This window comes from Pterocles gutturalis, unplaced genomic scaffold (genome assembly GCF_000699245.1).
Source record: "Pterocles gutturalis isolate BGI_N339 unplaced genomic scaffold, ASM69924v1 scaffold24627, whole genome shotgun sequence".
Lineage (NCBI taxonomy): Eukaryota > Metazoa > Chordata > Aves > Pterocliformes > Pteroclidae > Pterocles > Pterocles gutturalis.
The window spans coordinates 1-13,743 of record NW_010113486.1 but is presented as its reverse complement, the minus strand read 5'-3'; the positions used below and the strand labels follow the sequence as shown (position 1 = coordinate 13,743).

The 13,743-nt window shown below is 39.6% G+C and overlaps 1 protein-coding gene across 1 annotated transcript; it reads right to left on the bottom strand.

The window, feature by feature from the left end:
* Positions 1-517: 517 nt before the first annotated feature.
* QPCT (glutaminyl-peptide cyclotransferase) lies at positions 518-10,304 on the bottom strand. Its single transcript, XM_010074523.1, has 6 exons — positions 10,162-10,304; positions 7,497-7,778; positions 4,511-4,687; positions 3,552-3,651; positions 2,956-3,072; positions 518-833 (listed from the first exon to the last, which is right to left on the bottom strand). Exons 1-6 carry the CDS (start codon positions 10,234-10,236, stop codon positions 688-690), a joined length of 897 nt encoding a protein of 298 aa, XP_010072825.1. The 5' UTR covers positions 10,237-10,304; the 3' UTR covers positions 518-687.
* Between the last annotated feature and the right edge of the window lie 3,439 nt (positions 10,305-13,743).

Sequence of the window (13,743 nt, the reverse complement as noted above, 5' to 3'; positions counted from 1 at the left end):
ATAATTCTGTAGGTAGCTTCTCAATGCTGTTCCTCTGGCTTGTATTAATTTCATTCCAGGCTAGATTTTTGCCAGAATGTCATACTAAATTTACTGAATAATTCCAGTAAGGATTGTACAAGCACAGGGTTGTTAAACCGGTGAGTATCTTTTTCTGATGTAGGCTATGGCTTGTCCTTACTTCTTGGTGCATAAACTGTCTCCTTGCTTCTGACTCTCATACTTAACTTTGCTCTTGATAGATGGCACATTGCCTTTAAAATTATATGAAACTGTTGTTTCTAAAGTGATCATTTTCCTGGTATGATTACTTGTGATATAATCTGTATGAAAAACAGCAGGTTTTTTGGGGTTTTTTGGCGGAGGTCAAACTGTGAATGATTCTCACTTGAATGGTGTCTGCTTGGGCATTGCTCCCTCACACCACCTACTCTTCTGGTTTTATCTCCTGTGTTGCAGTCAAAGCACGATGGAAACCCCCACATACCTTCCTGAAACTAATTCTTATTTAATCTTATTTGGCTACGTGGAACACTGGGCCAGGAACAGCTGAATCAATAATCAGTCTAGCAAGGGCTATCATCGTATTTTGCTTTGCTTTAGTGCTCTCCAATGCAATTAAATAGCAAATGTGAAGGTGGGCAAACAGTATTTAGGATGGAGTACAATTTGTTGCCATTTTGTTTATCACAGGTTTAGATATTCCAGTACAAACACTTGCAGGATTTTGCTGAGATTGTCGACAGTGGTTTGGTCAAGGTTTTCTTCTGTGTCCTCCATGGTATGCCATACTGCAGGAAAAGGGGACGGAATCAGATGTAGGACTGGAACCCCTATAAGGAGGAAAGTGAAATGTGGAGAAGAAATATTGGAGAAGTTCTGTTAAGCCAATTGATATGTCACCATTTAGCAACTGTTGGGTAACTACTCAATAAGCTTACTTTATAGAGGAGTACGTGTGACTCCAGCTTCCTTTTACCTTCTCTTTTTTTGAAGCCTGTAGCTGCAGCCCATCCATTTCATTGTGTGTTTCCTAAAACCAGCACCTTCCTTTAAGTACTTTTCCCTCTTTTTTTCTTTTTTTATTTTTAAGGTACCTGTAGCTAGTAGTTTTACTGTGATACTTTTTTTTGGAGATCCTTTGCATTGCAGTTGTTGATACCTTGTTTAGGAGCTAGAGAAGGGCAGAGAAACCACTGCAGCTCCCCAAACTGAAAACTGATTACCATGTTCTTGTGACAGTGTTAAGATTGAGCACTTTTTGAAGCATTTTTTAGTCCTCTCCATAAATGTTAAAATAGGGTGTCTGTATTTTCACTCTGTAAAATAGAACCACTGTTATCCTCAGATAAAAGAACTTCCACCTGAAAGGATCTGTATCACTGCATCAAGCCACCTATACATACTGCAGCTTTTAGGTAAAAGAGGAGTTAAATCAGTCTTCTCCTTCCTGATCACTTTTTTTGGGGGAGCATTGTTTTTCTCCAGCCTCTTTCCTATTTTACTGCTTTTCCTCTCATTTTTTCAGCAGCATATCCCTGAGGAATCTGTTTTCTTCACTAGGCGTTAATCATGTTAACCAGAAAAGGTTTTGAGGTGTAGTCATTGTTTTCCCCATCAGCTTCTCTCATGTAGGATTTTTTTTATCTCCCTGGACATGTATGTGATGGCTGTGTTGGGCCGCCGCCTTGGTGTGAAAAATGAAAGATTCATGGAGTTGAAGAGCCACTGAGCAGGAGACAGGAACCGTAGCTCAGTGAAGAGAGCACTCGCTTAGAAGCAGAGAGGTGTAGCTGCTCTTGTGCCTGCTTCCAGAGCTGTGTGCACGTTTTACATTACTCAGTAGTTAACAGAGCATAAGCAAGGATAAAATCAGGGGACAGATACTTCCCTCCTTTCCTAGGTAAATACCCTCTTCATTGAACTAGTGTTACATTCCTTTTTGGTCAACCTTTCTCGAGCAATATGACTCTTGTAGTCCTTGCTGTACAGTGGGAAACTTCATTCAGAAGAGGTCACTATAGCTACTACCCTTCTTTGGCCCATCTTAGTTTTTGAAGATGCTCTGCTGAGTGCTTGAACCACAAAGGACATCAAACCCACATTTTGAACTTGGACAAGTGCTTTAATCACTGACCTGTAGCTTGACAAGGTGGTATAAGTGGTACAACTGCTTTCCCTTTCTTTGATTGCATCCCAAAGGAAAAGAATGAACACAGAGGCTGAGGCGTAGGCTCAGGAGAATTGCTTAGCTAGGGAACCCCACTTCGAATGAACACAGAGGCTGAGGCGTAGGCTCGGGAGAAATGCTTAGGTAGGGAGCCCCACTTTCAGGTAAGTGCCTAATTCCAGGAGGGGTTTCAGGCAAAGGATTGTGTCCTTTGCTATTTCTGCTGGCTCCTCTATGCACCCTTCCCACCCCTGAAGCTGACAGCTGTCAAATCTTCATTCTCTTCATGGAACAAGGATGTCTAGTTTGCCTGTGTGAGTTTTTGCAGGAGTCAGTGCCTTCAAATTTGAAGAGGTAATAGTGAGCGTTCCTGTAACTTTGACAACAGATCTTTAAAGATTTTCATAGGCTTTCTTTGAAGATACGACCTTCGAGTGTTTCACTGCTCCTAGAAATACAAACTAGCTGCCTAGTGTAGTATGTAGTGATATCCCCCTGGAGAAGAGTTGCTTATCTTTGTAGGAAATAACTGCTGATGGAAATTTCCATTATCTCTGTGCTATTGGAGCTGTGTTCATGCAAAATGATGATGGGTATGTTTTATTGCTGCTTTTGTTCAGGGACGTTTTTCAAAGCTGTGACTCTTAGCCTGTGTAAAGTTGGATTTGGAAGCCTCAAGTTGGGGCAGATAAGCTTTGAAAACAGGATCATGTGCACTTGCTCATTCACTAAATAGTGCATTTGTTACTGTAACTTATACTTCAAAATATAAGAGATTCTGGTACCTCTTAATAAAAATGGAACGTGGTCATCTTCAACCAAGCCTCGGTGTCGAGTAGTCTGGAAATACTGCCTTTCAACAAGGTGATTCTTCAGCAGATTCATGTTGTGTAGCTCTTGCTCTGTAATTCACAATGAAAGTGGTTATTACAACTTTTGGATAATATGATGCATGTTAGCACTTTTGAATTATTTTTTCCTCTCACATGGAAGCTGTTTCCATCAAAGAAGAAAAAAGGAGTTGGTGACTGTCTTTTGCATTTGTTTAGTATTTAGAAGACCTCAAGATTGGTGCTATTACCATCATTGTACAGAAGACAAAGCTGAAACACAGCAGTGAAGCAGTTCTCGCAGAGTGACAATCAGTAACAGACTCTGGTCCATGGCTTCCAAGTGTCTGGAGATCTTCCTCTGTTATTTTATTAAATACTAAAACCTTCATATAGGTTTAAGATGCACCCAATTTAACATTTACATTATTAAATATTATAACTGTAAAACAGAAAAGTATTCTAAAACTCCGATTTACAGGACTTAATAAATTCAGAAACTACACACTAAATTTTCAAATTAATCACAAGCCCATTACCCCTCTCCTTACCAATTGCTTGAAGCCTCTGAAACCATCGAATAGTGTTTGGAAAATAATTGGGAAAGACTGGGTTGGGTGCACCAATTAAATCCAGTAGTACAAGCAGGTCCTACCAAAGAAAGAATCTTTAATACAGAATTCTTTACATTACTACAACACCATCAACAGCAGCAGCAGCAATGAAACCCCATAGCTCCTGTATAGGTCTTCGCTATGATAGCTCTGCCCAAAGATCTGATTTTCTACCATGGTGCCTGAGAAGAACTCATCAACAGAACCCAATTCCAATCTGCTGTACTTTGCTGTGTCTTTCCGAGGAGGAAAAAAACAGGCCATTTGTCTGTTCCTCAAGCAGAAGCAGAATGCATCGCTTTGTTTGCGGTTTGTGTGTTATATCCCTTTAAAAGAAAAACTACGGTAGGTGGGGAGAAAGAAGAGGAAATGGCTTCTTCCCCTGAGAACAACAAAGTCTGTCAAGGGAAAGACATTTTATGAGTCACAAGACACAATGATAGAAGAGCAACAGCAGGGAAACGAGAAGGCAGTAGGGAAAAAAGAGCAGACAGTTACTACGAATCAAAGGGAAACAGAAAGGTTGCTGTAGCTCTGTGCTGAGTTAGGGAAGATTTGTTCAGAGACTGATACTTTGTCTGTGCTCTTTCCTAATCACTTTGAATTATCTCTCTTAAAGAGGGTGGGTATCCTAGTTTATATTCTAATAAATTTCTGTATTTTGATTTTTGTGTTACTCCAGCTCATACTTGCATGGAGAAGGTCTAACCAGATTCACCTGAAAACTCTTGCCAACTCTCTATTTCATCATGTCTCATAAAATTTCCCCAAGTCTGCGTCTTCCTTTAACTTTGGTGAGGTTCATGGTTTCTTGGAAATTTGGCCAAATACTTACTAACTAAATATTTAAGAAATGCAATTTACTATTACTCGTTAGGGAGGTAAAAGCCACTTACTATGCCCTGGAGCTGATTTGTGGTTGTTGAACCAGGTGGATGTGGAGTAGATAGCATTTTTTGAGCTAAGTGTTGAGATCCATAGAGGGAATCAGAAGGGGACCACCGGACAAAGGCTTCTTCACCATCAAAAAAAATGAGTTGAAGTGAAAGGTCTGGTCTTGATGTTGAGCTGGTCTGCTGGAGGAAGTTAAAAGTAATATAACTGATTCTGGCCAGAACATTAAAAAAAGGACAAACACTGTAGTCATATAAGCGACATCAGTAGGGGTATATTTTCAAGGTAACCTATGCAAACCTTCCCTATGGCTGCTAAACACATGCTACGGTGTAATAGTGGTGGCAACCAGTCATTGTTATTTATCTAGCACAGTGACACATTCTCCATTCTGGAATCATTTTGGTTCTGGTTAAAAGTTTAATTTCTGACATTAGCAGACATGAGCCTAAGAAGTTGAGACAGCTCTGCAAAGCCAGGCAGCAGAAACACCATCTCAAATAATGAGAAGACGTGTCAGCGACAACACCTGATGTGAGTGCTGATGTTATTCCTCGATAGCGCCACAAAGGAGCAATATCTCTGCTGCAGTTGTGCATCAGTGGAGGTGAATTATGTATTTGTAAAGCTGACGGGTCTTCGAGGGACAAAGAGCAGTCAGTCATGAGAAGAATGACCATTCAGCTTCCTTCAGGGGGACTTGCAACCACTGAGGCAAATTTACCCTAAAACCAAAGCAGAGAAAGTGCAGTAGATACGCCCTTCCCTTTCAACAACCAAAAATATCACAGCAGTAAAAACTGAGAATATATACGATTAATGTATTTAAGGTCACAAAGAAGACATCTGTGTGAAATTTCCTCCCAATATGTAAGGAGCCTTTTTTCCCTCTCTGTTTACTAACTGAAGCCTTATTTGCCCTGGCTGCGTTTCCTAATAATCTGCAACATGGTTAAACCAGTTCAGTTCCGCTATATGAACAGGTTTGGGAACTGTAGTCGTGGCAGTTGCTATACACATTTTAACCCCTCTATGAATTAATGTTACTTGGAGTGAAATGGCATGATGTGGTTAAAAAGGTGGGGTCACTGGCAACAGTCATGTCCTGTATGGGCTGCAGCTCCCAACTAGCTGGAGCTGATCCAATATAAACAGCAGTGGAAAACTTCTACAAAACATCGCTCACGTAGGCAAGATGATATTGATTATGCTCACAATGATATATAGATTTCTCTAATGGCAATGCTTGGCTGCCCTTTGTCCTTTGCACAGCACAGAGCTCCTTTGACAGCAGTCATTTTGCATTCCATTCTGGAGGAAACTGTATTAATGCCATTTGAATTTTAGAAAGTAGTATTTGTGATTATTATTGTTCTTACTGTCTAAACACATTCCCAGGTCTGAGTACAGAGATGTCTTTGTCCTTTAATTTTAAACTTACTCTAGATAACTGGAGAAATGTCAAGATAAAAATCACAGCTTCAAGTCAAAGTATAAATAGATTTGGCTGAAAACATAACAAAGTCTGTTATGATACTATGAGCAGAGCAAAAAGGTCACAGCTAATGTATTAAGCAGATGGATCCCAAAGTATATTTTGTTAACAGACTGTACAAACAGTATCCTGTGCAAAGTAATTAGATTGCCTTTTTGTCAAATGCTGTCATCTTACATGATAAAATGATTTAATCAAAAAATGATGTATTACTTGGGAAAAATTCCAGTCTTTAAGTGGGGGTGCAGGTTGTTCCATAAATAACCATTGGGTAAATTTATACTAAATGTAGCTTCTAAATGAAAGCATATGTATTACAGGAGTGCTTTGGTTTGCGATTAAGAACATCGGCATAGTCTTCATCTTCTAATTCTTAAATGTTCTAATGTCAGAAGGCACCGAATCAGTTTCTGGAAACAACTGCTGACAAGTAACCTTAATACCCGAGCTGCATGTATTCCCAAGACTTTGTAAAGCATTTGAGAGACCTTTTCCTGTGAAAGCTATGTTGGTGTACAAGTATTCTTCGGTAAATAGTAAATACTGAACCAGTAGATGGCACTCATGAATCTATAATCCTGCAAACTTTGAGAGTTTGTAGGATCAACAGATTTTTGTGCCTAGAAATGGCAGCACCTTGAAGCTGATTTTCACAGCACAGGTAACACAGACTGATGATATTATACTATTACCTGAGTGTTTTCCTGTACTCAGCCATCACTCATTTTGTAAATAAACTATTCAAATCGATAAAGGAAAAAAACAAGAAAAGCTTGAAATCGTTATGGGATGGAGGGATGTTGAGTGTAACCCTCCTGCACAGCAAATTATAGAATCATAGAATGTTTTTGGTTAGAAGGGACCTTAAAGATCATCGAGTTCCAACCCCTCTGCCATGGGCAGGGACACCTCCCACTAGCCCAGGTTGCTCAAAGCCTCATCCAGCCTGGCCTTGAACCCCTCCAGGGATGGGGCATCCACTGCTTCTCTGGGCAACCTGTTCCAGTGTCTCACCACCCTCACAGTAAAAAACTTCCTCCTAATACCCAATCTAAACCTATGCTCTTTTGGTTTGTTCATCCGTCTCCCAAAACAGAATACAACCAAGAGATTTTTAAAATGTAAGGTTCAGAGAGCTGCAGAACTTTGTCAATGACTCTAGGTATTACTGGATATGATGGGAGCTTCTGAGTAGGGTTCTGTGCCTTTTAGATAGAAAGCAGGATTCTATCTCGCCAAGTCTATGAAAACATGGACTATTCATGTACAGATTGTTATTGGTATATATTCTTTAGGTAACTTCTAGATAGCCACCCTTTGCATAAGAATTTTTAATGTGATAATGTACTCTAAAGATACAGATCTCTGTTTTGTTCTTGAAGTCAATGGGAGTTTTACTTCAGGCACAGCAATCAGGCACACAGGCTATGGGAGAGAACATGGAAGGCCTCTTGCTATTGCAAAAACAAATGAAAATGAAACAAGCAAACTACCTTGATTAACTGAAGCTTGTTATCCAGGGCACGTGCCAGCTCCAATATCATAGCACAAGGCACAGCTGAATCAGTCGCTCCTACAAACGCTCTCTCCTGCCATTGTTGTCCAAAGAATTTTGAGTCGTAGTGGCAAGCAAGTACTAGATGGCGTTTTGCAGAGGGGTTGAGAGTGCTGATAATATTTGAAAATGTTTGATATCCATATGGTGTGTATCTCTGAAATGTGTCTTCTTCAATTTCCCAACCAGCCTGTAATCTTTGAAGACGGTGCTTGATATGCTGCAATTAAAAAAAAAAAAAAATTAATATCGCTTGCTTCAGAAAGATGTTGCAGACAAATTGTCATTAGCTAATTAATAGTGGCACTTAAGCTTATTTCTGTAAGTTCATGGTATTTTGAAAAGATCAGATTTATAGCAAGAAATGTAATGCCACTATATAAAACAAGCAACAGCTTTGCTACCTTAGCTTTTGGCTGGCTAACTTGCTTTTCATTTCTCCCTTTTGCCTCATGTCTTTGGAGTCTGAGGGTGCTTGGAATGATTGCCCATTAAAGTGACATATTAAGATCTTGATCTCTGAAGTTTCCAGGCCAGTGTTTTTTAAGGTGTAACCAAGACAGATTTAATGTTTACCTCTTCAAATCTAAACTCAGTTGTACCCTTAAATTAAATGCCAGAACTGGCTGCAGAGAACTTGGTGTGGGTATTTTGACAATTACCACACACAGATGCCACAGCAGTATATAAAAAAAAAGTGCTGTTTTTCTTGTTTGATAGTTTGCTGGGGGGTGGTTAGGAGTTTTTTTAGCTTCTATGAGACATCTGCCTTTCAAGTGACATAAGCAGTTTACAAGGCTATAAGAGACAGTCTGATTCCTATAAATTAAAGAAAGAATTAAACACTTCAGAACAATGTTTTAAAAATTAAATCCTCTAGGTGTAGCTCATGTAAATATAAAAATTAAGGCAGTTAATCTATAAAAAAGATCATTCATTTTAGAGATCTTTCCTAAAGAGAATACCTCTAACAACCCCGGTTATACTTAGTACAGGGTTCTGGCTACCTCTAATAGGAAGGCCATCTCCATTGAGAAACTTGTTTTTATGGGTCCCTAGAGAGCTTCTTCAAGGCAGATGCCTCCCTCTTTAAATAAACATTAGGAAAAGCCTCTAAGGGGAAAAAAGAAAACAGACTTTGAAGACTTGTCCTGCTCTTAGTAAAGTCAGTGGGAATATTGCCATAAAATTTAGTGCTAGAACAAACTTCCATTTTGTTTGTGGTCACCCTGTGAAAACTTTTATGGCTTTGTATGGTCTATCTGCTATCTGTAGGCAGAACAAAGGATGTCTGTTATGCATTAAGCAGAATATATAAGCCTGGATGGAGTTCCCAGAGTGCACTAGCCATGACTGGCACTAGCCTTCTCCCTTAAAGGAGTCTGATGCTTTTTCTGTGTCTTAACAAAGAAATGTCATCCATTTCAAACTCCATTGTGCTTTGGCAATGCAGGACTCTTCTTTTTTTCCTTTGGTGGGAGACTACTTTAGTACATACTGTTACCTTGTGATAGGATGATCCTATTTGTAAAATTATTTGTGGTTTTCTAGCCTAGGCTCAGCTGGTTTTTTCTGTTTTTCTTACTTTTTCCCTTTTCATTTGGCTGCCTTCCAGGGTATCACTGAAGAAACCACAAAACTAAATCTATAGAGACATGCGTGCACACACACACACAGAGCATAAAAAAAGCTGAATTTTTCCAATGCACCAATTGCAAATGGCAAATAAACTTTTTGTAGTCAAGCCTATCTTGGAGCAGCTGAGTCACTCCCTAAAGGGTAGATGAAGGCTACTGAGATGTTGTGAACATCTTCTAGTAAACTCAGACGTACAAGTGTTTTAGTCTCCTGCTTGGCTGATGTAATCCAGAGCCAGCACGGCACACCATCCTGAGGATGCCCACGCCGTGAGCGCAGAGCAGAGGTGCTGACGGGGCAGCAGCCCCGTTGTGTGGTAACTCCCTGTGGCTCAAATACAATGTGCTGGCGCTTTCACTGGCCTGGGGCCAGGTGCAATCTGGATATGTTAGCCCAGCATTAACACACTGCTGTGCTTGGGCCAGCGGAGCTAGAGTGGTACTTGGACCAGTGCTGCACTTTGTCATGTTAACCAGTTCATCTGCCTGCCTGTTTGGGCCCCTCTGATCCCTTTTTGTGTTGATAAACCCACCTGAAGCAGTACTACAGAGGAGTGGAACAGCACAGGACCTCTCCAGAAAAAGGATGGGGGGATGTCATTTCATCCCCATGTATAGTCCCATGGGGTTTGAACCACTGACAAAAAAACCTGCTCATGTGAGGGAAAGGACAACGGTTGTGTTGTACTTTGTGTATCAAACCTGAGGCAAGATTTTTAATTGAAAACATAAATTTAGAAATAGATTGTGGTTTTTTTTTCTTCATCGTGCTATGCAGCCCTGGGAAATAATGTCAGCTAAGTGCAGACTGTGCCATGTAGGCTCTATGCAGTCTAGACTCAAACAATGACAGAGTTCATCCTACCGAATGAAAGGAATGTGTCTGTCCCTTTCGTGGTCACTAAAGGCGCTCCCAGAACACAAATAATAGATGTTTTTAGAGGTTTTCAGGAAATGTTGCCTTACCTGGCGTACGACATAATTTCCTGGTGAGCCCGGGTATCTTTCTATCAGGATAGGGCGCAAATCATTCTCCCACATTTCAGAAACATCTGTGTTTGCTGCAACTTCTTGAATAGCGTCAGAATGCAAAAATCTTGGTTGGTGAGAATACTGTAGAAGCGAGAAAAATTAAAGATTGTTATAACTATTACTAGACCTTTTTAATGGTAGTTTTCTTCAAGATTACAGTAAATACGATATATTGTGCTACTTTGATTTACTGACAACAAACAGTAATTTTAAAGAAGCTTTTCTCTCCAAAATGATTGACATTTTTAAGTTCTGTGGCTTCTGTATCTTTGATATCCACACAAAATATACTACTATTAAAAACATGGGAGAAATTTTTACCTTCCAGCTGTAAAATCTCAACCCATGATTGTGTTCTCTCTTTTCTATTATCTTAATTGAACACACATACAGTCATGTCTGCAACTATGCCACCTTCAAATGAGGTTTCCATTGAGACAAACACCAGAAGCTTTGTTTTCAGTAGTAATAATATTTAGCTTTATGCCCTGTCTACATTATGAGGTGCAGTACTGCAAAGAAACACACAAGCTAGCTCAGTCCCAGCAAGGGTGAAGCTGTGTCATTGTGTCCTCTGCCCACAGTGCTGGTACTGGTGTTTTTAAAAACTCCTGTTTTTATAGATTCCTATTTTAGGCACTGTCACAGAATGCTCCTCTCATATCCATTCCTGATTTCTATCATAGGGACTTATTTCTACTCCTCTCTTTCTCTACTGAAAAATCCTGGTCTGTTTATTTGTTCTCTGATCAGAACTGCCTTACACGATTGATCCTTCTGTGTACCCTGCCTGCCTCATCCTTTTTGGGAAGAGAGGCAAACTGGAACATGAGTGCACCATAGCTTGGAGTGTAGGATAATTATATTCTCTGCTTTATTCTTTTCCTTTCTTTAAATTGTTTAACAACTGACTTGCTTTTGGGCTGCTGATGCATCAAACTGACATTTTCATAGAAGTATTTACTCTAACTCCATCATTGTCTATGTTAACAAAAAATAATAATTTCCCCTCCTCTCCCACTCACTTGTGCGTCATTTCACATGTGTCTGAAATGACTGCTGAAACTCATTACCTGGCCAGAAAGTCTGACCTTGAGATTTTCTGAATGACCTCTTATCTTAATTACCCTGACTGATTAATATTGTTAAAAAACAGCTTTTGCCTCACTATTTGTTTTTTTTTTCTATTTCATTTGTGTGTGGGCTGAGCAAAGCAGGTACAAGCACAAATATTTTCTAGATTTCACTGTAAACATTTAATTCTACCCTTCTCTCTTTTCCTAGCTGTTCATCTATGTGTGGACCTTTCCTCTAATTTCACTTCTGTTTACTAGTGAAATTAAATAGAGGGGAGACACAAAGATGCTGAATCTTATGATGCCAATTTTAATATAGTGTTTAAAGCTGAATTTTAAGACTGTGACACCAAATTTTAAGATGCACAGTTAACATTTTTAATTACAGCAAATTTAGACATGGGTTAAAGAAAAAATGCATTTCATCTGATATAAAGAACTTTCACAAGTTTGGAAATTATATTGCAGAAGATGCACAAAATGTCTTCTGAAAGACTAAAAGTTTAATACAGTGGAATTTACACCAGTGTAGAAAAGGCACAGAAAAGAGAAAATGTTGTCAGGGAGCTGTTCTGTTTAGGGGGAACAGGCTGCTAGGGGAGAGAGAAAGGCCAAAGCTACACAATTCTGAAGAGTGTAGGAGGATGATTTGATTAAGGAAGTTCAGAAAATACTCCTTCAGTTGAACAAGTGAAGGGCTCAGTTAGAACGTGGAATTGTCTCACTTCTAACATAGATCACGCCTGGTAATTCTGGTCACTGAATCACTTTGCAAAGAAACATAATTATTATTAAAGAACAATGTACGAAAACACTTCAGAAGAGAGGAATAAATTCCCATTTCTAATAATGGAGTTATCTTCAAATTTAGGAAGTGAATGGAATTATAAAAGCAGTCATGAAATAAAAGAGAAGCAGAATGAGATCTGTAGGAGGCTCATCCCTTACAGTGTTGGTCAATCCCTATTTCCTCCATGCCCACATTAGGGAGGCAGAACAATGTACTTATGACAAGGCTAACCCTAAACTCTTTGTACTAAGTTGCATAAAACCGCAGGACTCCAACTTCTACGTGTAGCCCACACTTACCTTGCCACTTTTTGGTATATTTCAGCCCGATGCCAATGGAAGTTAACTTCTAAGAACTCTTAAGATTAGGACCCGATTCCTCCTCCTCACTGAGAGGAGGGGAAGGTCTGTACGCTGTGAGACTTTCAACTTCTGGCTCACACACCCCTTTAGGGAGAAGGAACAAAAGTTGTCAAGGGACAAGAATTTGATGAGAAGGAGGAAGTGGTTGTTGGTTAGTGTCTGCAGGGGCAGAGGAGTTCAGATGCTGTGGTTCTGCGGTCAGATGATACTGCTTACATCACTGGCAAGGAGATTGCCTAGCTGGAATGGAATGAGCTGAAGAGCGTATCGGTGTGGCTCAAGGGGGCTGAAAAAATGAGCACTGGGGCTACACACTTGTAGTAGTCATTGACTACTGGGACTGAAGATTTAGCCTCACATATTCTTATATTACCTATGTATGTACATATAGAATACATATATACACATCTTATAAACATATTACATTGCAGAGCTGTATTCTATACATGAGATAGAAGCCATATATATAGGAAGATAAAATTAATAGAACAGAATGATAAAGTTTCTCTTCATTTTTTGTTTCCTTAAAAAAACTTATTTGAATGAACAGTGAATAAAATCAAGGAGAAAGGGAAGACTAAGGGGAAGTGAGTGGAAATGTATGAAGGAAGCTTCATTTTGCCAGTTTGTCCTGGACTCTGATCTCTCAGTAAGAGAACAGTGCATTGGATTAGTGGAGTTCAGTCGGTTCTGGCTGAACCTTGAGTTCAGCTCTTCTACAAACACCTGAGGATGGGCCCTAGAAGTATATTTTCCATTTGGAAATTCCTGATCCCTTTAATTGAGTGAAGCTTGCAGTTACATGCTCTCCCATGTTCCACATGATCTGTTTTTTCACAAAGAAACTATGTTAGCGTTTCACAATCAGCCACTAAGAGCTGTTACACAGAGAAATCAGGGGTTTATCATTTACTGCTGTTTCCTTAAACATTATCCCAAGACTGTTTTTTTTTTTTTCGCTAGTTCACACAACATTTTGAATTACAAACAATGTAGTATGGCTCTGTGACATATTAGAATACGATATCCTTTCAAAACAATTTTGCAGTAGCTATCGACACCATCCCTACTTGTTTTTCCCAGGTAACCGTGCATCACTGCTGTAAGAATGATTGGTTTTCTCAAACTAAGTCACTGTCCTCTGAATCACCATAATCACGTTGAAAATTGGAGTATAAGACAATGTTACACAGGATACAATTTCGGATTTTGATCCCTCTTGTCCTGTTTAGGGTTTCCCTTACATCCACTAACGGCCCCTGACACAGCTCACCGCTCCGGCTGCCCG